The 25926-nt window shown below is 35.8% G+C and overlaps 1 protein-coding gene across 2 annotated transcripts; it reads left to right on the top strand.

Moving 5' to 3' along the window:
• Positions 1-1083: 1083 nt before the first annotated feature.
• LOC121380443 (protein AF-9-like) lies at positions 1084-25419 on the top strand. 2 transcript variants are annotated; one of them, XM_041509263.1, is made up of 7 exons: positions 1084-1200; positions 5549-5732; positions 6273-6499; positions 7789-7893; positions 8786-8818; positions 17196-17397; positions 18253-25419. In XM_041509263.1, the coding sequence occupies exons 1-7, from the start codon at positions 1186-1188 to the stop codon at positions 19485-19487; spliced, it is 2001 nt and encodes a 666-aa protein (XP_041365197.1). In that variant the 5' UTR covers positions 1084-1185; the 3' UTR covers positions 19488-25419. The 2 variants fall into 2 exon arrangements, with proteins under 2 accessions (XP_041365197.1, XP_041365204.1); XM_041509270.1 differs by lacking the exon at positions 8786-8818.
• The last annotated feature ends 507 nt before the right edge of the window (positions 25420-25926 follow it).

The following is a 25926-nucleotide window of genomic DNA, read 5'->3' on the forward strand; positions in this document are numbered from 1 at the left end:
AAACCACTTACACCGACCAGTGATCCATAACTGGTTCAACAAAGGCCATGGTTTGTGCTATCCTGCCTGTGGGAAGCGCAAATAAAAGATCCCTTGCTGCCTATCGTAAAAGAGTAGCCTATGTGGCGACAGCGGGTTTCCTCTAAAAACAGTGTCAGAATGACCATATGTTTGACGTCCAATAGCGATGATAAGATAAAAAATCAATGTGCTCTAGCGGCGTCGTTAAATAAAACAAACTTTACTGTTTGTGATAAAGATTCTCCAATAAAAATGTAATTTCTACTAGTAGATAAAATCTTTTCCTATAATCATCTATGGGCATATAGTTAAAGGTGTAGTCTTTAAATATTAAAGCAAAATTTAATAAAAATATGATTTGCAATAGCTGTCATTATGCAACTTTTAGATAGCACCTTTAATACTGGAAAATTGATCAGAAACTCAAAATGGTTCATGACAGTTTTGTTCAAATGTTACTTATAAATGTCTACAAATATTTAGTTTTGGAGAGGAATAGGGGTAAACCATCATCAGAAACGGTCCCTCGCATATTGTAACAGCAATGAAATTAACATAATAATTAGTTGACCAAGATTTGTTATAGTCTGTTCCAATAAAGTGCACAAATCACCTGTTTACTGACATTTCTTTTAATTCAAGAGTAAACACTACCTTGTACATCAATAGAGCCAAAACAAGTAAATGCTAAATTAGGTAGACTATAATTAAATAGATATTTACAAAGTATTTACTTGTCTGTTTAATATGTAATACATAATCGACGAAAATAATTTTTATTCTATTTCCGACAGCACTATAGTAAACAACATTGCAGCCATTCCGGAGCAAGGAATTTTTAATGTGCATTTTCCCATTTGATGTACCAATTATATGACACATGTTGGGATGGAGAAAAACGATTCCATCAAGGGCGATCGATCCTGTAATCCATAGCACCTCAATGTGGGGAATTTGCGATTATTTGAATCGGTCGAGGTACTCGGATCTTCTCGGGCTAATCAGTCCGTAATCAGCCGAGATGATGCGAACGTTATCGATGTTTACCGAATCATTTCGGTGCGAGACTGTTGCAGACACTATAACTCATTTCCGGCATCGAAAACGATATTAATATTTTTGCAACTATGTTTTTCAATGTATTTGTATTTGTAACGACTTGAAATGTCAAATTCAAATGTAAGTGTCTATTGCAGTGTGTCTATTTTTGTACATATGTTGTCACAAATGTTGATTCTGTATAAAACAAATATCAAAACCTAATCACAAAGTATAAATTTTCGTTGAAGTGTCATGCCCGTTTTACCGCTTTCAGGTTTGATTACTGAATGGTTATTTGACGAGCTGTCATTATAAAATGTTTATAGACATGTTTTAAATTGTTATAATGAATAGAGAACAAACTCCTCCATCTAATTTTTTTTCTTCATAAATTAACAATACTTGGGGTTGGAGAGACAAGTATTTGTGACAGTGTTGTGACAGGTACTGATGTATGCCTTCCCTCAAACAACATCACTGTAATGCCTAGGTTAGGTACTATAATTTATATATTTATAATAAAGAGTAAAGGTACAACACTTTGAGTTTAGAATTTACAAAATAATTTATGAAGAAAACAAAATTGCTAAAAATCTTACACCAAACATATCAACAAAACCTGTTGGATGTATTTTAATTGGTGGTATATGTGTACAATCGACATCCCAAATTCTGTTAGGGTAATCATAAAAATATGAGTACAATACTTATGGAAAGTATATTCTACATTTTGCAGGTATGATGTGTGAAAACAAAGATACATATATACACCAATGTTTTATAATGAAATTTCTGTTACATTCATTACAACATAATGTCATCCCAGTTTGTTAATTTTTCCATGAACGTAAAATTTACATCGTCAGGGAACGTCATAGCCCGAGTACTCTGACTGTAAGAGAGCTAGACGGACATTTGGACATAAACACGCTCTCATTACAGTCAGAGACCAGCCTATGTCTTTTTTTGGCAATTCCTGACTACCAAACGGTAGGCAACGAGTCCCGCTCTAATACCACAACAATCCTATGTTTGACGTCAAATACCTTTACATCAATCATTTTCGAGTTAAGTGATACAAAAAAATCCACATATTAATCACTAATACACATACTACAGAAAGAAACCCGACAGCACCCACATTCAGCTACGCTTCGTGACACTCCGTTGCAACAATTACAAAGCTCGGCGATCTATTTCGAGACTGGGCGATTCCGCCTTGTGCAGCAGTTACAGGGGTCGTCTCATAAGAGGAGGCAGTACGTAGCACATACTTTTGCCGTATCCTGTCGATAACACCCCAAATGTATCCTTCAAATTCAAAATGGAATCAATAATGTGTAATTGTTTTGGTTTAATGACGTAATGAAATCCAAATTCATCCAAAACGGCATTAGCCAACTCTTCCATGTTGTAACTTCGCTTGATATGAGACGGCCCCTGTAACTGCTGCACAAGGCGGAATCGCCCAGTGCGCGATCACGTGGTCTACGTCTCGAAATAGATCGCCGAGCTTTGCAATTGTTGCGACGGAGTGTCACGAAGCATAGCTGAATGTGGGTGCTGTCGGGTTTCTTTCTGTAGTATGTGTATTAGTGATTAATATGTGGATTTTTTTGTATCACTTAACTCGAAAATGATTGATGTAAAGGTATTTGACGTCAAACATAGGATTGTTGTGGTATTAGAGCGGGACTCGTTGCCTACCGTTTGGTAGTCAGGAATTGCCAAAAAAAGACATAGGTTGGTCTCTGACTGTAATGAGAGCGTGTTTATGTCCAAATGTCCGTCTAGCTCTCTTACAGTCAGAGTACTCGGGCTAGGAACGTCATATCTGATGATGTCATCTTATATGGGCAAGTTGTCTTATTGAGTGTTATTGTTTATGGATAAAAAATAATTCAAAATAAAGTATGACATTTTAGTGTTAATATTAGCCTGTATGATTCAAATTTAATTATAAGTATTATCTGTTATTTCTTTTATGTTCATCTGGGTATGAACAAAAAAAATCTTCCACAAACGTATGTGAGAACAACTTCACTGATTCACACAGTTTGTGGATGATTTTTTTTTTTCATACCCCAGGGCTTCTGGAATTTTTATAAAATCCACTAGCCATGGGATCAGTGATTTGAAAAATTTACTAGCCACAGTTAAAAATTAACTACCCCTACTGTACTTAAGTTAATACAGTTTTACTAATAGTAATAAGTGGATATGGGGAACGAACAAAATGGCCCAAGATTTGAGATAACTGTGGACTTGAAACTGTGGAGTTGAAACTAGCCTTTTGATGAAAATGATGTCGTGTAACCATTTCCCAATCTCCTGATTTCCTGGGATAATGAGATAACGAGGTCCGGCTGTATAGACCTTTTTAATTTATAATGTCCATATATTGTGGGGGTGGACTTACTTTCTGTATTTTGAATTTTATATATTTATTTAAAGTTAAATAAAAAATAAAATTAAAAAATAAGTGGATATGTCACCTAAAGAGGGATATATAGAGCTTAAAACATTAAGACTGGTGGGTGGGTGCAGGATATTCATATTTACAAAATAGGACTTAAGTGCAGTAATTGACAACTTGGTTTTCACTAGCCGTCGGGCATGGCAATAGTAGTTATTTACTAGCCCAACATCGAATATCACTAGCCATGGGAGTAGGGCTACCATAATCCAGAATCCCTGCTTACCCCGATGAACGTAAAGGAAATAACAGACAATCCTTAACACATGGAACAATAACAACCTGAACATAAAATGAATCCGATGTTCTAGTATTAAAAACTGTGAACCAGTCCATTTACTTAGGTTTGTTTTCAAGGATTTGTCACATTCATGAACTGTAACTCTGGATTATTTTTGTAGAATTAACAAAAACCTCCCAATTAAAATAATGTGTAGTAAGTACTGTAACCAACAAACTGAAATAAGCAACAGTTTGTCAAGAGCAGTCAGTTCACCTTTTTTTTGTTTGTTCATGATTGCTAACAATACTTTATTTCAATATAGAAAGACAGCATGTTCATATCACCAGTAAATAATTAGTAAAATATAAAACATTTAATGAACTTATTCTTAAATTTTAAAGATTATACAATTAAAATTATTTACAGTTGTTTTGAATGGATCACTAACGCCACAGAATTTAAAGCATAAAGAAATTGGGGGCATTGACTTTATATTAAAGGTGCTATATTATGGTTACATTTATGTGTACATGTAATAAATAACTTCTAGATAATCGATCCCTCGCATAATCTGTCCATAAATAATTTAGGAATATCGAATTTGCAATGAGCTTAATAAATACACGACTATAATAGTGTGACAATTCTTTGGACTAGATTCCTGTCTTAAAATTGTTACATCGTAACAAATCTTAGGAAATCGGCGAATCCAAAAAGTTGGACAAGTTGGCTAGATAAGGCCGTCAGATGATAACATGCATAACATTATGGAGTGTTCATCTTAACTGAACAGGCCAAATTTCAGTGCTTTTTTCTACTAGTAAATTAAATTATTTAGAACTTGTAATTTTTATGGGTACATATAGCTTAAGGTATAATCCTTAAATTTCAATGAAAACGTTAATAAATAATTTTAGCAGGAAACCGCCATTATCCAACTTTGAGATTTTCTAGTTTTCTGATGTTGTTTTTACACACCACCAAGTATTTAATCAACTTTTGATTCAAAATTGGATCATTTACTTCACAGACGCCATCTGTAACGAAGGGCACATAACTCTTTATATTAGGATTATTTTCATTTCTGTGACCACAGTAGTCTTAATGCATACATGTACAAATGTGCATACATGTACATGTACATAATACATTAGAATTGTAATGGAACAATATTTCAGATGTTAAGTAACCGTAAATATTTTCCGGTGACTTTTACACAAATAGTAATTTGCGAAACTGGTGAGTTACTTAAGCCTAACACACTTTTCACTTACCGGTAAGTTCTATACTACATTAATGTTTCAAATGTCCAACAATTAGTAACATTGTTTGAATAATGTTTTTGAAAAAGGTTATGGGGATCCTAAATTTGTGTATTGCCTTATTGTATGCTGTTACAGATCAAGTTTGATTATCTATTTTTGACAGAGTTATGGCACTTGGACTTGGGAGATAATACAAAATGTTTTGCAATGCCTCAAGATGTTGAGCTAAAATTTTGTGTATGCCTTTATTATCTATTGTTACAGATCAAGTTTGATTTTCGTGGCAATTTATCTATTTTTCACAGTTTTGGACCTTGATCTTAGGAGCTATGGGGGGAAAATTGGGCCTGGTAGAGGACATATATTTTGCTTTAACAGTACTCTCAGAACGCTTGTATTGTGTTTAACACCCATTGATTGTGCAGTATACTGTGGTGTTAATGAACATTCTTTTCGTTCTTCTCGTATAGCATGGTTTTTGTCTTTCATGTCTACTTAACATGTTGTGTTTTTCTTTACCAGGGTTTTCGTGTCCAGGTCACTGTTGAATTGGGCCATCATGCATCGACAAGGAAGAAGCCGACTCAAGAAGGGTTTACCCATGACTGGACTGTGTTTGTTCGAGGCCCAGATGGCAGCAAGATTCATTATTTTATTGAAAAAGTTGTCTTCCACTTGCATGAAACCTTTGCCAAAGCAAAACGAGGTATGTTCTCTTGTGTTTTGCTTCATAAACATGTATTACCCACTGTAGTTACACACAGCATGTAAATTGTCCAACAATATTAATTATAATTTGGTAAATCTTGTATTACAGGTCTTTAAAAATTGTGAGAATGATAGTTTACTAGCACTGTGGCAAGTCTAGTTTTACATATGTATAAGACCACTACACCTGTTTGGCTATTTCTCATTCCAGCCAGTGCACCATGACTGGTATGTCAAAGGCTGTGGTATGTTTTATCCTGTCTGTGGAATGGTGCATATAAAAGATCCCATGCTACTGATGGAAAAATATAGTGGGTTTCCTCTCTAAGACTCAATCTCAAAATTATTAAATGTTTAATATCAAATAGCCGATGATTAATAAAATCAGTGTACTCTAGTGGTGTTGTTAAACAAAACAATTTTTTTTTAAATCCAAATGTGTTACAATTTTCTAGATTAATCAAACTTAGTGTGTTTGTTCACGGGTTTAAACTAGTGTTTGTGAATTTAAAAAAGAAAACATGTTTGTCTCTTGCAGTGGTGAAGGAGCCGCCATACAGTGTGTCCGAGTCTGGCTACGCGGGATTCATTATAAACATCGACATCTACTTCAAGAACAAGGAGAACCCGAAGAAAATAAGCATCAACTATGACCTGTTCCTGCCTGCTGAGGGATTCGATCCCATCAACCACACGCACTGTGAAAAACTCACCTTTCAGAATCCAACCGAGGAGTTCAGGTCGAAACTTCTAAAAGCTGGTGGGGTATGCATTATTCTATCATGACTGAGAATGTTTGTGTGTGTGTGTATGTGTGTATGTGCTGTTTCTGTATATTGTATTTATACAGTGAAAACTGTCTAAACCAGATTCCTGTCAAAACCGGCCAAGTTTCATGAATCCAAATTTTCCGAATTCTAAAACACGTCCCTCTAAACACCAGATTCTGTCTAAATGGGATAAATATTAGGTCTGTGGCATAATCCGGTTTAGACAGATTTCGCTGTAGTTGCAAATTACTGTGGTTTATTTTCTGGTACATCAAAGTTAAGATTGTCGTGATTTAGATTCCAAGTAATACTTTTTAGCAGAGAATTGGTGAGTCAGTACCATACTTAATTTGCAACACAAGTCTGAAATATTCAGTAACCGTTGCTAATCAGTTTTCAAATTGATTAGCATTTGTCACTAAATAAAATATTGAAAACAGTGTTCATTGAGGAAAAAGATATTATGGCAAAAGAATTAAAGATCAGTGTTCAATGTGGCAATACATGTATCTTAAATGGCTATCCATATTCTAAGTTAAGGGAGCAATTAATCACTACCCTCAATTTTGTTCATAGTGAGGTGTTCTGGAGAAAACACTGTGCCATTTGTTCTGATTGCATTATTTATCATTCATAGCATCAGGGCCCGTTCTTATAAAACTGCAGAGTCTAGACTCCAATCTTTAAATGTTGTCACACATATGCATTTTGTATGGAGTCGCCATGACGTTAAAGTCTCAAAGTCTTTTTAAGGCTTCAATCTAGACTCTAAATGGTTCTAGGGCATGTGCTTACTTATCTGTACAGGGTAAGTAAGCATGTATATAACTGTAGTTTACATGTAGACTGAAATCTTTCATGATGTCGTACAAATGTACATGCCATAACATTAAAGAGTCAGACTCATTTAGAGTCTAGACTCATTTAGAGTCTAAATGAGTCCAGACTCCAAGGACCAATTTTTCGTTGATGGTTCAGCCATGATTCAAAAAAAAAAAATATACAGTTAAGAACAATTATGAACTGAAAAACATTAAGCACATGTGCAAATCAGTCATAAGAAAGAATGCACAATAATTTTTGTCTTAAAACCTGCATGAACAAGAAAATCTTAAGTGGTCGAGGTTTGCGTCCGTTGAGAATCATGGCTGAATCATTAATGAGAGAAATTGGGCCTGAACATTTTATGAGCATCGAGCCATATGAGACGAAGTGTTGTGCAAAAAAATTTTTATTAAAAAATGTTGTGCACTAATGTAAACTTGTGTTTATTTTCCTGTTCAGGTGGAATATCCTATAGGTAGTGCACCACCAAACCAGCCCTTCACAGACCTGTTTGGTCCTCCCATTATCTCGGATGGCAAGAAGATTCCGAGCCAGTCTGGTAAAGTAAGTGACAAGTCTTTTATCTCAGTGTTTTTACCTCTAGTCAGTATGCGTGGATATGTAAGCAGACTGCAGATTCAGCAGGATTCTAGCCTTCCATTTATCCCCATTGCTCATCTGATGCACGATCAGTCTAGGATCGATATCTGTCGTGGGTCCATTGGGCTATTTCTCGTTCCAACCAGTGCTTGACAACTGGTGTAACAAAGGCTGTGGGATGGTGCATATAAAAGATCCCTTGCTGCTAATCAAAAAGAGTAGCCCATGAAGTGGCGACAACAGTTTCCTCTCTCTCAATATATGTGTGGTCCTTAACCATATGTCGGACACCATATAACCGTAAATAAAACATTTCCTACCTTCCAAGTATCCCAGATGTTGGGTTGGAAGAATAAGATTAGAAGATAAAATCACAATATATCTAGATTACAAGTACATGATTGTTTTAGTTAAAGTTTGTTTTGTTTAACGAAACCACTAGAGGTCACTGATTTATTGGAGGGAATAAACCTACTACGTTTTTCCATTACTAGCACCATCCCACAGACAGGATAGCACATACCACAGCCTTTCATATACCATATCCCACTCCCATGATTTTTATATCTCTTTACTTGATCAGTCGAGTGCTCACCTGAGGTGCTTGCATCATAGGATTGAAGAACCCTTTCTCTAATTGTTGTTTTTTCCCCATCCCAACCAGTGCCCCTTGACTGGTATATCAAAGGCCATGGTGTATGTTGTCCTGTCTGTGGGGAAAGTACATATAAAAGATCCCTTGCTAGTAATAGAACAAAAAATTGTAACGGGTTTCCTCCAGTGGCTGATGATTAATAAATCAATGTGCTCTTATGGTGTCGTTAAACAAGACAAAATTAAACTTTGATTCCAGCAGCATCCTGAAACAAATCTCCAAATTCAATGCCTGGTAAGTGTTCTATAATCTTTACTTTATATCTGAATTGTGACCTATGAGCTACATGTACACAGTTTAAATTTATTTTACTGTATACTTTGTTTTCCCATTAATGAGAAAAAAAGTTGTATTCCTACTTTTGCTTTCATATAAGTTAAAGTGTTTTGTTTAACGACACCACTGGAGCACATTGATTTATTAATCATCAGCTGTTGGATGTCAAACATTTGGTAATTTTGACATTTAGTCTTAGAAAGGAAGCCCGCTACATTTTCCATTAGTAGCATGGGATCTTTTATATGTACCATCCCACAGACAGGATAGCACATACCACAACCTTTCATATACCAGTCATGGTGCACTGGCTGGAACAAGAAATAGCCCAATGGGCCCACTGACGGGAATAGATCCTAGTCCGACCGTATATAAAGCGAGAGTTTTACCACTAGGCTACGTCCCGCCACGCTTTCACATAAGTGTGCAAAGCATTTTATGAAATACCTAGTATGTGAAAGCAGTGACATAGTCATTCATGCATGACATCATTCTTGGGAATGGGAACTGTATTTACGTGCCCATATCCAACTTAGGTTCAGGCACGCCTACCCCGGACTTAACCTCTGACTTCGCCAGTGACCAATTCCAGGGCAGGATGGGGAGGGTAAGTTTGAGGTGGGCGGAATTTGGAAAAATTTAGCAGAGTTGAGAATAACCATGTCCGGTTAAAATTAAGGCCAAACAAAAAATTTGACTGCTCATCCAAAGTTGAAGGTGATTGGAGCAATTTAGACGGACTGCGAAAAATAAAGGGTGCCAGACTCTTTACAAAAATCGTTCTTGGTCATTTGCATGAAAACAGGTGTATAATATATCATCTCCGGATATCACAAGTCCTACAATTTGGCAAAAAAAAAAAACAAAAAACATTGCGGGGGGGGGGGGGGGGGGTCTGGTTTTAACTTTACTTTATTATAAAGTTAACCTTTAACACTGTAAATGTTGATTCATATGTGCCATCCTTCCTTACAAGTAGATTTGTTTCTGCCTTAAGTTTGTTGATTCGTTCCTGTGTTCATTTGTTCCATCGTTTTTGCTTTTGTTTATTTGACTATATCCTTTAATCGTTCCTTCCTTCCTTTGTTCATTTGTCCATTCCTCTATTTATTTGTTCGTTCTTTATTTGTTTTTCTGTTCATTTGTTTAAATAATTTGTTTAATAGTAATAAGGTGTAGTACGATGCTTGCATAATGAGAGTGCATTGTAAGAGTTATCTCCCTTAATTTTGAAGTCTGGAACGTTTATGTAGCTCAGCACTTGGAAGTGTTCACAAGTTAAAGTTTGTTTTGTTTAACGACACCACTAGAGCACATTGATTAATTAATCATTGACTATTGGATGTCAGGCATTTGGTAATTCTGACGCAGTATTATTAGGGGAAACCTGCTACATTTTCCTAATGCAGCAAGGGATCTTTTATATGCACTTTCCCACGGACAGAAAATCACATACTACGGCCTTTGACCAGTTGTGGTGCACTGGTTGGAACGATAAGTTGAATGAATCCACCAAGGTGGTTCGATCCTGCGACGCAAGCACCTCAAGCGAGCACTCAACTGACTGACCTAATCACGCCCCTGTTCACTGGAGGTGTAATGGGTCATTATTAGTTTTAAAATATTTCAGGTACAGTAATTATTACCTTATATTGTTTTGCCTTTCCAATATATATAGGTTTTAGCCTACTTTTTAGATGAAGGAAGGAAATGTTTTATTTCAAAACACGCTCAACACATTTTATTTACGGTTATATGGCATTGGAAATATAGTTAATGACCACACAGATATTGAGATAGGAAACCCGCTGTCACCACTTTATGGGCTACTCTTTTCGATTAGCAGCAAGGGATCTTTTATATGCATCATCCCACAGACAGGATAACACATACCATGGCCTTTGATATACCAGTGCTGGAGCGAGAAATAGTCCAATGGGCCCACTGACGGAGATCGATCCTAGACTGACCGTGCATCAAGCGACCACTTTACGGCTGGGCTACGTCCCGCCCCACTATTCCGATGAAACTTTGTTTATAGTTGCACCTATGTACATGTTTGTTCCTTAATGCATATATAAAAAAAAAAAAAATAATAATAATAATTTTAATGTAAAAAAAAATTTGTCATTATGATTCTTTTTCTTTTTTTCTCATGCCTTGAGATGAACATTTTATGGATGCAGCTACTATTAGTGACACTGAATAAGTTTATGGTAGGCAAGACATTTAATTCCACAGAGTTCTTGTTTTTACAAAGTGAAGAATTGCCCAGTTTTGTGAATGTAGTCTTCTGTGTTTATGCTTAAGGAGGTCCCAGCCGACATGTATATTTTTACAAATTGCTGACACTGGCACTTTAAAACTTTAAAACTTTAAAACAACAACGACCTATAAAAAAAATCATTAGAATGTACACCCACTAATTTTATCGATTATAGATCACTAATTAACCATAAAGCCATAGCACCTTTTGCCCAAACCCCTTTCTGTCCTGGAGAGGCAGTCCAGGCTGCTGGACTGTCCCCAGGACAGCGTGCTTGAACCTTAATTGGATATAGGCATGTCAAATATTTAAGTAATGGCTCTAATATTAAAAAATTAAAAGAAAGCATTTTGTTTTGGACAGACAGAGAGACAGAAAGGTAACATTTTTCATTTCAACTTACTTTCGTGCTTATTTCCAATTAAGATTCAAGCACGCTGTCCTGGGCACACACCTCAGCTATCTGGGCTGTCTATCCAAGACAGAGGATTAGTTGTCAGTGGTTAGTGAGACAACAGCGGGTGTAGTGGTCTTACACGTACTACTGAGTCATTAAAACTCACTCTGTGTGGGTGCCAGTACCGGGCTGTGAACCCAGTACCTACCAGCCTTATGTCTGATGGCTTAACCATGACACCACCGAGGCTGGTAACCAGTAGAAACATACCAATTAGGGTGAAGTGTATTTACACAGTTCTGTAGTGTTGGAAAGTCTATAACATAATATTGTGGTTAAACCTAATTTTATTGGAAACAATATATACATGTATGAGTGTATGACCTAAACTTTTGAACAGATATATAAATACACATACATGTATGTCCACAATTTGGAATTGATTAGCTTACTAACTTAATACCTTCTGTAATCTTTGCTACTACACACATACTGGTGTTATTGTTAATTTATTTCTATTGTGTGGCCTAGGCAGATAGCTTGGGTTGTCTGGTCATTGTCTTAATAGGATTAAGTGAAATCAAACTGGCTTGGGTATTGTGGTCTTTTTGTATTTAGACAAAGGTCCTTAACCTCATGATCCATACACTGTTCCAACAAGGGGCTTGGGATCAGCTGCTAAATTTTTTTCTACATATTTAGTTCTTATCTGATGTGTGAAAAAGCTTTCAATAGCACACACACACTTTCTCATTATTAAGAGAAAAACAAGACATGCTGTAAGATGTGTTAATTGTATTGGAAGGTAGCCTGTACAGCTGATAGCAAACATGTACATATTATGATGTGCATTTGCATGATTACATAGTGCAGGAAATAACAGCATGGTGACGCTATTGCAAGTGATAATATAAACAGTTGGATGGTTTATAAAACATGCTGGTCTCTGTGATTTGTTAACATCAGTTTGAACATCAAAGCAAGGTACACAAACCGAAAGTAAGTTGTCTTACGACATCACCCTTATGGTATGCAGCATGTAACAGAATTTATTTAGTGGGGATGATTTGGGAGGCGGGTAAAGTGGGGGTGGGGTGAGGTTTGTGTTTGCATCTTTTATTGAAAGCCATCTGGGTCTTGTCATAAAAATCTTGGATATTTCAGTTGTTTGTCTACATCGAAAATAACATCAGAACTCGTGAAATTTGGAAACTACACAGTAGATACCAAATCAGGCTTTCTGCCAGTGGGTAAAACGGGTATGGCGCCATACCCAAATTTCTTTGCAGATTTTTTTTTAAAGTTAAACTTTTGACAAAATCAATTACTCTTAAAAATTTTGTATGATTTTCTTAACCCTAACCCTAAACGTAACCCATTTTATTTTGTGGGGGTGGTACTCTATACCCCCTGTTGACTGTGGTTGCATTCAATCCATAGTGCCATACCCAAAAATGTATTTCTGGCAGAAACACTGGAAATATAGTAAGAGTAACAACACAATATTGATACTACATGTATTGTCATTGAAACAAACAGTTATGAGCTGAAATGACATGTACATTGTAGCTAAGAAAATCATTGATCACATGCCAATTAGTTTCTCTTGACAACATCTGTGCTCATTGCTCAATGCATGTGTGTGTATATATATATATAGATCTAAAATCATACCAGTGACATTTTGCTATTGGGCTATTTCTCTTTCCAGCCAGTGCACCACAACTGGTATATTAAATGCCTTGGTATGCACTATCCTGTCTGTGGGGTGGTGCATATAAAAAGATCCCTTGCTACTAATAGAAAAATGTCAAAATTACCAAATATTTGACATCCAATAGCCAGTGATTAATAAAATCAATCTGCTCTAGTGGTATGTTAAACAAAATGAGGGAAAGCCTTCCTAACGTTCCAGCATGCATGCTAATACTATCACTGACCTTAATCTTAAACCTAAGCCTGAATGAAAAGAATGCTGGACCGTTCAGAAGTCTTGCCGAAATGAGCTTTAACCTTCATTCATTCTGTCATTCATTCTTTTATTTGAAATTTACATTGCATTTTAAAGACATGTACTGACCCTATTTTTTAGACACTGTAAAATAATTTTAGCTGCAATAGGTTTTTTCACTTTACTTACAAATTCTTGGTTCATTTATTTTTTGTTTATTTTGTTTGCACCTCCAGTGTGGTCTGGTTATACTTATGCTTGTAGTACTGGGGTTTCTGTCAGAGGGTAAAACAGGTATGGCACTGTACCCAAATTTGTTTGAATATTTTACTTTTTTAAGTTGACCCTTGACAAAATTAATGACTGTTATCATTATTATATGATTTTCTTAACCCTAACCCTAAACCTAACCCACATACCCCTATCGCATTCAACACACACATTGTAAATATTCAGTTTTATAGCACCATACCCAAACATTTATTTCTGGCAGAAACCCTGAGTACACGTCTCTCCAACTACATTTTATGCCAATCAGAAAAGGTGTGTACTGCTACCTGCATACCTTGTTAACTGAGATCAGTGACTTTAATTAAAGATAAACGAAAGGTGAGATGGCTGTTTACCTAATACATGTAGATGCTATAATTAAAAACATGATATCAAGATCATACAGCTAGCACACCAAAACAAACCACTGTTGTGAAATTCAGTAATATGTACAATGTGTCAAAACAGCTGGTTTGAAATTAATTAATATGTATCAAAACAGCTGGTTTGAAATTAATTAATATGTATCAAAACAGCTGGTTTGAAATTCATTAATATGTATCAAAACAGCTGGTTAACAGCTTGTTTGGCAAGACTTCCGACCGTCAGTTCATTCAGGCGGTATAATTAATATTTGTTAGAATTAATGTAAGTTTAGGGTTATGGTTAGTTATATACAATACCTTTTTAAAACATTCTGTTCTATAAGTGCAACATAATGTTTATATTTCAAAATCCGGTATCACTACGTTTTGCCTTTGTAAAATTAGACATTTTGACTATTCTGTGTAAAATTTCCTCCACAAGGGTGCTTTTGGTGGTGCTTTTGGTAGAAATATAGCACGGAAGACACAATGAGGTATTATGGGACTATAGGTTCGTTTTATTCCGTAGACACTCAGTTCATTCCCTCAAAATACACCCTATGAGATTTATAAGTATTAAAATACAGTCTCACTTGTTGATCCACTGTGTGGCCGAGTGGATACAGTGCTCGGCTACAGTCCCGATGGTCTGAAGTTCGAATCCCAGACCCTAGTACTATGTGGTTTGTAGTTTTTAATGCAATGTCCACTTGATATCGCTATCCAATACATGCTGTAACGGTCAGAATGAATGTTTAACACCCTAGCATGAAAAAGGAACAGTCTGAAGTCTTTCCACTGATTTAAAATTCACTAATATGTATCAAAACCGCTGGTTTGAAATTCATAAAATTTTATCAAAAAAGCTGGTTTGTAATTCATTAATACGTATCAAAACAGCTGGTTTGTAATTCATTAATATGTATCAACAGTTGGTTTGAAATTCATTAAATTCTATCAAAACAGCTGGTTTGAAATTAATTAATTAATATGTATTAAACCGTCTGGGTATTATAAATATATGTACATGTGAAAGAAAAAATTATGTTTGTTTCAAGCAAATAACTGTCCAATACATGTATGCAATATTGGGTTTGACAAACATGCATTTTCTTCTCTTTTTTTGTCTTTGTTATGATACCAAACACTGTCCGCCCATTCCCCCACCAAATATAAGTTAGCGATAACTAATGGGAGGAATGCAGTGCTTCTGCCAGAAAGAAATATGTTTGGGTATAGCACCATGAAATTGAATGCAACCACAGTCAACACGGGTTATGGGAGGGCCTCTCCCCAGAAAGAAAATGGGTTAAGTTTATGGTTAGGGTTAAGAAAATCATTACAGTAATGATAAGAGTAATTAATTTTGTCAAAAGGTTAACTTTAAAAAAAAAAAATCTGCAAAAATGTTTGGGTATGGTGCCATACCTGTTTTACCCTCTGGCAGAAACCCTGGAATGGTCAGAACTTTTTCACCTTTGTGCCCCACTTTTGAAGGAAAGGTTGTCTTTGTAATTCCCCTCTAGCTTACCTTGGTGCCCTAATTTCTGTTATCAACTCGAAGACAAAACTTGCCATTCCTCAATTATTATTATTTTTTAATTTGACCACTGCATACACATTTTAATAAGTTTGAGTAAAAAAGAATGACGTAGCTTACGAACATTCTGAGGAATGAAATCATTCAGTATAATATAGTTTCTGTGTTCAGTTTTAAGAATATTATTTCCTAGCTTGTAAGACATCTACATGTATAAGTATGAATTGCCGTCATGTACAAAACATATTCTTTGGGGAGATTCACTGAAAACATAAATACTTTTGTTCTACTATATCTATTGGGTAATTTGTTGTCACAAATCACATATATAACTAATTAGCACTGTATATGGATTTGTATTGATCTGTTATGGATTCCCTGCTTCATTCTTGTGTCTGACGGAGTATCGACAGATACCAAACAAATAATCTGTCGGTTACTAGATACTTTTCAGGTTTTGTCAGGGAACCCTCTTGAGAAATAACAAAAAGTGACACTGACATAAATGATGGAGCTGTAATTTAGACAGTGTGTACATTTGTTGTGATGATTATCAGGTTACATGTATAATTACAAGAAACCTGGTAACCACATAAAATGAGCATACACAAGTTGAAGGTGCATATATATTTTATGTATGTGTAAAGTCATACATGTACATTACGTGTATTGGTACATTTTATGATCATAGATTATAATCATGGTAAGAAATATAAATACATGTACCAGCTTTGTGAATTTTTTTGAAAAGTAAACTATTTCAGCTAAACTGATACATGTATATACATATATATGCACCGTTTTGACACAGCTTGTTCTGCAAAAATGCTTTGATTATCGTTTTCTGTGTGAATGATGTGCCATTTTCATTCGCACTCTGGGAACTTTTTTCTAGTGTAACAACGATGTCATCCAAAATGCTTTGAATGTGAATGACTAATAACTGATGATTAATTAATCAATGTGCTCCAGTGTTGTTATACGAAACAATCTTTCTTTTTTTTTAAATGTGAATGATGGGGCCTGATTTAGCTCAGTCGGCTGAGTGTTCACTTGCAGTGCTTCAATTGTGTCGCAGGATTGAACCACCTCAGTGGATCCATTCAGTTGATTGTTTTTTTTGCGCCAGAACTGGTCAAAGGCTGTGCTACATGTATGTGCATCCCTGTCTGTGGGAAAGTACCTATAAAAGATCCATTGCTGCATTAGGTCAAATGCAGCAGGTTTCCTCTGATGACTGATTAATCAGTGTGCTCTAGTGGTGTCATTAAACAAACCAAACTTCAAATTGGAGTGAATGACTTGCTATGTACATGCTGTGGATTACTTATGCATGTATGTATATGTACACTGAATGTAATATAAAACCAATAATTGATTTTAGTGTGGACACCGAATATAAACCATTAGTTTGGATTTTTAAAATTATATTTTTGTTTTTGTTTTTGGTCTTTACATCTAGACTTTGCAAATTTCAGAAACTATTTATATATTTACTGGTGGTTGTATTATTTTTTAAAATTTAAATTTAAATTATTTTTTTCAGGAAAAGGATAAGGGTTCCAAATACAAGACCTCATCAACTCCTGATGTGTTAAAGTCATCAACATCTCATTCAACCCTCTCCGTTGCCCCCGGGCCTCCACCCATTGCATCGAAGGATATCAAGCCACTGAAGGACAAATCGTCTGGCAAAGAAGTGGCAGCTCAAAAACGAATGTTAAAATCTTCACCCGAGCAGTCATCAGGTATTGGGTTGTCTTTTACACAATTTAGACATTATTTTAGGGACTTTGACTCATCCCACTCTTTAATAGTGAGGCAGGTTATTTCTCTGTTTTGTGGGGATGGGATTTACAATGTAGCTCAGTAGGTAGAGTGCTCGACTCGTGAGGTGCTTGGGTCAAAGGATCAAACCTTTCGATGGACCCATTCTCTGATTAGTTTTTTTCCTGTTCCAGCCGGTGCCCCATGATTGATATATCAAAGTCTGTGGTATATGGTGTCCTGACTCTGGGAAAGGGCATATTAAAGACACCTTGCTGTTAATGAAAATGTGTAGTGGGTTTTCTTTGAATATAGTCAGAATTATCAAATATATGACATCCAATAGCTCATGATTAATTGATCAGTGTGTTCTAGTGTTGTCATTAAATGAAATTTACTATTTTATTTAAGAAACATTACAGGCTGCATCACTTGGAATAAATAGGAGAACAATAGCTTGTTATTTTGATAATAATTCCAGAAGAGACATTTCACATTTAATGAGATTAGTTCCACACAACTTTCAAAGCAAAACAATGAAAGGTGAGAGCAGAAATGCTGACCACTTTACATCTTTGGGCGAGTATGAAGTGAACATGAGCAACTGTAGCCTGTCATTGGAGAAGCCTACATTTTATCTAATTCCATCCAATGCTCCAAAACCGGTCTACCTAAGGCTGCGGTATGTGCTGTTTGACTCGAAGATCTGCTAATTAATTGTTAATACAGGTATGCATGCATTAAAGGCATCTTCTTTTTTTCATTCTTGTTTTGATGATGATTAAAACTGCTTGTGATATAATATTAAACAAATTGTTTGGGTTTTTTTTAACCAGGTAAGAAGTTAAAGAGAGACAACTCTGCAGAATCAAAAGACAAGGAGAAACGTAAATCACAGAAAGAGAAAAAACATTCCGACACGACCGATTCAAAGACATCGTCTACAGTGAAATCCGAATCCTCGCGGAGCAAGTCGAAAGACAAATCCGAACATGTGAAAATGAAAGAAGGAAGCAAAAAGCACAGATCTGACAAAATTCAGTCGGGTGACTCCAAACCATCAAACCACAGCTCAAGCAAGTCTCTTGGTGATGTCAAGAAAAAACCTGAAAAGCCTTCCCCATTGCAGGACAGTCCAAAAACTGATTCTAGTAAGTCTTCTGACAGTTTAAAAAGGAAAGTCGATAAGGTTTCACCTCTGCAGGATAGTCCTCTAACAAAAGACTCCAGCAAGTATATGGGTGATGTGAAGAGAAAACCTGAAAAGTTGTCACCATTACAGGATAGTTCCGATGCAGACAGTAGTGATTCTGATTCTCTGCCCAGTTCAAAAGCTGTCTCAAGTTCGTGTAGTTCCCCGCTGTCCTCGCTGTCGGAGGATGATGAGGATGTCCAGATGGTCATGTCTATCATAGCCGAGGACTCGGACGCGTCTCTAGGGAGTCCCGATGTGTCGAGAAAACATCAGGCAGATTCCGAACCGAAGGATCGCAAACCTCCAGTGATCAAAAGTGAATCCAAACCATCCAAGTCGCAACACAGCTCACATACATCTGCTGTCAATTCCAAGAAAAGTTCTCAGTCCAAATCCAGTGCTAAACCAGAAATGTCTTCTAAGACGGACTCCTCAAAAAGTGAATCCTCAAAAAGTGAATCCTCATCCAAGTCATTGGAGTCTTCAAAAACGGGAACCAAGTCAGATGTTTCAAAACCAAAAGATTCAAAAGATACGAAACACAAGAAAGAGAAATTACCAACCACTCCTTCGAAAACATCGTCTAAAACAAAGGATGTGAAAGATTCTAAACCACAAACTGAGTCAAAGTCTGTGAAATGTGTGAATGGAAATATTCCCGAGAAAGCTCCCAATGGAGAAAAGATTGTGAATCTGCTCGAGATGCAGAGGACGATTATGAAGCTGAGCGATCGGAAGGTTCTTCAGCAGGTGGCCAATCTCATTTCAAAAACGGGGATGTTTGACATCACCGAGGAAACATTCGACTTTGATCTGTGTAAACTGGACATTGGCACGGTGAATAAGATCAGAAATGCAATTGCTCAGAATTCTTAAATATTTTGTTAGTGCTATTCAATAAGTTTGGATGGTTTGTATCACCAGCTAAACGTTGGTCAGAGAAAGCAGTTTTGGATTCTGTTGGACCTTGTCTTTTAGTTCATTATGTCATACTGGTCTGACAAAGGAAATACCGTAAACACTTGATCACTGCTCAGAATCCGATCATGAATATATAAAAAAAAAAGAGAAGAAGCTGGGGTCTTGAATACAAGTGCATCAACCACATCAGTATATACCAGGGCCCATTTCACGAAACATCGTAAGTTACGTCTGCTACTAGCAGTTATGCCGGCCGTGCGTTTACACTTGTTTTTGGCATCAATTTCACGTAGAAAATTACATCATTACGGAAGCTGGAGTATTTTAAAGACAAAAGAAAATGAAATATGTGCTCTTGTAACTATATTTGTTGAACTATAATAGTAATAAGAATCGTAGATTTACGTTTACGTGCAAAACGTAACTTACAATGTTTAGTGAAATAGGCTCCAGACCTTCAGATTTCACGGAAACAATCGTTTCCAGTACCGTGTCGGTAGCAGGGCTAACTCTGGCACTCGCCAAATTCACCAGTTGCGAATTCTGAGAGTAGTTGGCAAATTTTATTTTAGTTTGGCAAAATAATTTCATGTAATAATTTTTATTTTTTTTGAAAATAACTGTCTGCAATTTTTATCAGTTTGATAGACAATTTGGCAAATTGTTTTTACTCACCCAGAGCTAGCCCTGCAGGAGCGTGTCGGTCAATTTCCAGTACTGTGTCGGTCAATTTCCAGTACTGTGTCGGTCAATTTCCAGTACTGTGTCGGTCAGTTTCCAGTACTGTGTCGGTAGCATGTAGGTAAAATCACGGAACCAAACTCTTTTTTCCCCATGATTATTATATCGAGTACAAGTCTACGACTATTCAACAAAAATAATATAATATTAATATTTATTAATTAAAAAAAAAACCCAGTTTCTGATGGGTTCCCATGATCACAAGACACAGAACCGGAAAAGTGTTTCTCATGAAATTTGAAATCCTATGGCCTGTATACAACTGTTGTTATTTTCATTACACCAGCATATCCTAAATAACTGAACTTGGGGTCATGAATAATACATACATGTACCTGGTTAAGTCGTGTACCTGCTTCAGTCATGTATCTGAAAAAAAATCAAAGCCCACAGCTTCTTATGAAGTAATTACGGTATCTATTTACCGGGTATACCTGTTGAAGATTAGACCAGTCTTGTTAAAATATTGTTAGTTGTGTAATCCAACCAATTACCAAAAAAGCATTATCATCTTTTCTCTTTTTTTTTCTCATACAGTAAAATCCGATCTTCAGGCATGTGTGCAGGTATTTTAGCAGGGGGCGGTCTAGACTGGTGAGCTAGGTTTATAAGGGGGTTGAGATATGCTCCCTTGGAAAATGTATTGAGAAAAAAGAAAATTTGCATGTGGAGGAGGAGAATTCAGCCCCCAGAATCTCCCTGCTCATGCACCTGATCTTTCTGTCGCATTACCTTTCTCCAGTAGTAGAACACATTGCCTTTCTCCAGTAGTAGAAGCTAAAAAGTTACACCATATTGTGACCAGATGACCTTCCATTGTGTAGACATTTTACACAAAAATAGTTTTATTAAATTATTTTATCCAATGATGGTAAAACATTCACTTTGATAGGTTGCATTTGAACTGGTGCATGATACAAAAAGTAATGTCAAACAAATACTATACCAATAAAAACAACTCAAAATCTACAGTGAACTCCTTATGCATACCAGGTACATGTACTTAATGATGATAAATGTGTATGTTGTCCTGCATACTGTTTCTGCTACTTGTATATCACTTAAAAAATTGGGGGGGGGGGGGGGTAATTAAATTTTTTTTAATGAATCACCCAATATATGAAATGATACAGTTGAGTTTTAGCAAATATCTGGGGTTTTTTTTTTTTTTTTTTTAAATTGTCTCTCTGCAGTGTCAGTCATAATTGTTAGATCTAACAGTAACATGGGTCTACTCCATTTTTCATTTTGGCTTGTTGTAATTTTTAACGAGTGGCATTCAAAGCACTTCACCTTAATTTATGGTGTCAGAGAGAATGGAATATACTGAAAATAGCTGAATATTACAATCTGAACTTCTTGACTGTCGCATATTGTGATTGGCCTATGGTTTCCAATAGACCAATGATTTGCTGCGTAACAAGTTGACAAATAGTTTGCCTTTTGAAAAAATGGCGTCCCGTGTTGTTACAGTGTCCCCCAAACCCCCAACTGGAAAGCCATCTCTCAGTCCGCATTAATATCACTATGTTCGAGTAAAATCAGGGTTTTTTAGGTAGGGTGTACAGTCATGTCTGGTTTATTGATGCACAACACAAATGCAGCTATGTGTAATTTTAAGAAACTTGTGTGTGATTGTAAATCATTATCATCATTCAACACACATGTAGTACACATGTATCTCATTGCCATTTTCCAATGCATTGTTTAACTACACAGTACAGAGAACATTCATTTCAAAGTATTTATTGCTAACCTGTATCTTTATGTAACAGTCTACATAAAAGGAAAGTTGGCCCATGAAGGTACATGTACATGTAAAATGGAAAGCTGGTCCATCCAGGTAAAATATAAATTGGGCAATTTACTCTAAATGCTTACCGGTTCTATACATATTAAAATAGACTCAAGATTACAGCTTTAGGACATGCAAAAAAGGCAGTCATTTTTTATCCATCATTAAATAATTTATTTCTTAACCTACGACTTATGATACCCTCTACATGTCACTCACCCGTTTTGCTCCCTCTCCCACCCAAAGACAGTAGATGGCTATGGAAGTTGGTCCAGTAGTTGATATATTGGTAGAAAGATATAAGAGAACACATAATAATAACAGCAAATAATTACCAACTGCAACCAAACCCTCCTCCATGTAAGTTGACCGTGTTACTGAATTCGATCTAACATTGCATCTCTCTCTTTTATTTAAGAATTGACTGCAATTATTTTTTGGTTCATGCAAATATAATCCGAAAAAACTATACTGTATGACTCTGTGTCATATAATAGTGTGCATATTGTTTTTTTGGTTCGTACTTCCATGAACCCAAAACTAATTGCGGTCAAATCTTAAAATAAAATTTATATGCATACTTTAATACATGACTGAATTTGTTTTGTTTAGCTTTAAATACACCTGTATTATTGTTTACAAATGTAAACTTCATTGATACTTATGTCACGTAAGAATGCAGACATTCATTCATTATATTTGAATTAGGTCATTACCATATGACATCATTTGCGGGGGGTGGGGGGGGGGGGGGTGAGGTTAGGCGTGGTTTAACCTTTTTTGGTTCATCGAGATATGAATGTCAAAATGTAAGTGCCTCTCGACCAGTCAGAATGCAGAGAAAATTTAATTTTCCAGATCTTCTGTATAACTACTCTGTAGTGAATAAAAAGTTGTCTCATTAAATGCCATGTTTCCCCTCATTTCTTTCCATCAGTATACATGTATTTGTGCTGCAATATCCTTATCCACCTGGACCCCGTTCCACAAAGCGATCTTAGCCCTAAGATTACCTTAGGTGCATAGCTACCCTATGCAGTTAAGTTGATCTTAGGGCTAAGATCACTTCCTGGAACTGGGCCCTGGACTGCAATTATTATAGCGTTTTTACTTTTTGTCATAAAGGAAAAGATAAATTGATTGGCAAAAATGTTTTTATAAATTATGTAATTGTTTTGGGGTTTTTTGTTAATGAATATCCACCAGTGTTTCGTAATATAAATCTTGTTAGTGTTTTTATATCTGTTGTTAAGTACAAATGGTGTGTGTACTTGTTACACAAGATTATTTTAATCTAGTATAACAGTTACTGTTTTCTATGCATACATACATGCATGTAGATCCTTTCAGAAGATAAACTTTCAGGTACATGTATTTTAAATAAATATAGATCAGATCTCCAAAATGTTCAGCAACTGAATTTATTAAAAGAAAGGTGTGTTGTCAGTGACATAAAAAAAAGTATGCTGTTACATTAAATATCTTTAGATATGCAAAATATAATATATTGCAAGATTGAAAAATGGGGTTTTGTTTGTGGGTGGGTTGGATGTTTTCTTCTGTTTAAATGATAAACTGACCTTTCCCTTTCTATCATTTTATTTGAGGTGTATGTTTTTTTCTTCCTATTCTGATCAGATTTAGCAAATGTTGTTTGTCATCCAACCCCACATGCCTGTCCTCGTCTCAAATACTACAACAGGTGCTTGATTTGTGTGCTATTCACCATCAATGTTTTCTTAATACATGTAGTAGGTAAAAGACTTGTATGTACCATGTAACAGTAATTTCTAGCTGTTAACATACAGGCCTGTATGCAGAGAGTGGGGGGGGGGGGGGGGGGGGTAGGGTACTCAGGCATGGGCAGAGTGTAACAAGACTCAAGTCCGTTCACAGGATTCAAGTACCCGTATGCAACAGGTAAGTACGTACCTCCCCAAATTACCAAAGGTCCACATTTTTTCAATAAAATTTAAATAACATGTAAACGTTTTTTTAAATTTATTTATTGTTTTTTTATAACTGCTGTTGGTCCCATCACAAGGAATTCACACACCACACACACACACACACACACACACACACACACACACACAATTAAAAATCCTGCGTATGGGCCTGACATGTTATGTTGCTCCGTCATTGAAGATCAAATTGAACACAAGTTTGCTCAAGCGACTTAAAAGATGAGTAACAAATGTTAAGTACAGTTGTGTGGTTCATGTCAAAAATTATCACATTCAATGCTTACTATTTTTAGGTCCATTTAGTGGGTCAGTTAAAATTTGTTTTTAATAACATCACTAGAGCACATTGATTAATTAGACATGGGCTTTTGGATGTGAACCATTTGGTAATTCTGACATGTACAATGTTATGTAGTCTTCGGTGAAAACCTGCTACATTTTTCATATTAGCAGCAAGGGATCTGTTGTATGCACTTTTCCCCATATGGCAGCATATACCACAGTATTTGATATTCCAGTTATGGGGCACATGCAGGTTTTAAAAATTAGTAGGCAAGGTGTTGTGTCTGCCTTTAATATTATGAAGTTTTCTGGGGTTTTTTGTTAAAGTGCAGTTCTAATTTCTCACGGTGATCATTTTACACACACACACTGTAATTTTATATAACATGTATCCTGATGAAAAAAACCCCAATTGGTCTCGTGTTTTGTGCAGAATTTGATTATATATTTTGCAACACATTTTAGCAATATCATGCTCTTAATAATGTCTAGTTACTAATGTGGGTAATATTTGCATGTGTACGTTGTCAAGACTTTATTCAGAAAATAAGATTTCTTTGTACAGCCCTGCTTTCGTTAAAGTGTTCAGGTTTTTTTTAAGTTTTCATTTGGCATGTTGAAAAGTTGTAGCTTGCTTGTCGTTTTGTATTTAGAATTTGCAGGATACATTTAATTAACTGCATCCTACTTAAAAATAATTGTTGATGTTCATTGTTGTTTTCTTCATTTAACATTGAAGAATTCATAAAAAATAATGATAATTAATTTACTTCATGTGGTTGATTGTGATAATCTCAGTATTTAGATGATATAGTTAACATGATTTTATGAAGAAGAAAAATGATTTTTATCACCATCAGTGTTGTTACAAATAATGTGCTTTCTAACTGCTTTAAAAAATATTATTGCCCATATGGTTAAAAATATATTCAATATGTTCATTTCACAGAGTGCAAGTCATTTCTTTTCCCCAATTTAAAAAAAAAAAAATGATCATAATGATTAATGATGTTCACCCGACTATTGTAATTGCCATGTGTTTGGTGTATTTTGTAGTTTAATTGTGATCATTAAGATTTCAAATAAACTGTTGTTTGTTTTATACATTTTGTTTTGTTTTAATGTTCCCATAATAATTTTAAATATTAAATAAAGCAGAGAGGAAAGTTTTCTGGATTTATCCAGAATTCTTAATACTCTGTACAGTATTTCCAGGTTTTCTGTGGTCGATCTTCTCCATCCAAAACTTTCAGTATAGTTTCGGCCGATGCTTTTCATTGAGGGTTGCCATATCATTGTGAAACTCTAACCCTAGAACCAATCTTGGTACCCAACCCACTATTGAATTTGATTTTTTTTTTTTTTCCATAACCCATTTTCATCTCATCAAAGTAATGGAAACCCAATTCTTGCTTTTTCAAACCCATAGATAAAGTATGTATGAATGGAATGGACGGTGTCTGCAGATTTTGTTTAGTTGTGTGGGAATGGGTATTGATGAAGGAAGAAAAGGAATCTCCCACGATGCCTTAAGACATTTTCAGACCTCTGAGGCAGAACGTAGCCCAGTGGTAAAGTGCTCATCTGATGTGCAGTCTGGGATCGATCC

Source organism: Gigantopelta aegis, chromosome 2 (genome assembly GCF_016097555.1).
Source record: "Gigantopelta aegis isolate Gae_Host chromosome 2, Gae_host_genome, whole genome shotgun sequence".
Lineage (NCBI taxonomy): Eukaryota > Metazoa > Mollusca > Gastropoda > Neomphalida > Peltospiridae > Gigantopelta > Gigantopelta aegis.

Bases quoted from the DNA above. Each gene is read 5' to 3' on its own strand.
- LOC121380443 (XM_041509263.1), top strand. The intron at 7,894-8,785 runs GTAAGTGACAAG...TGATTCCAGCAG, and splicing joins TTCCGAGCCAGTCTGGTAAA to CATCCTGAAACAAATCTCCA. The intron at 17,398-18,252 runs GTATTGGGTTGT...TTTTTTAACCAG, and splicing joins TTCACCCGAGCAGTCATCAG to GTAAGAAGTTAAAGAGAGAC.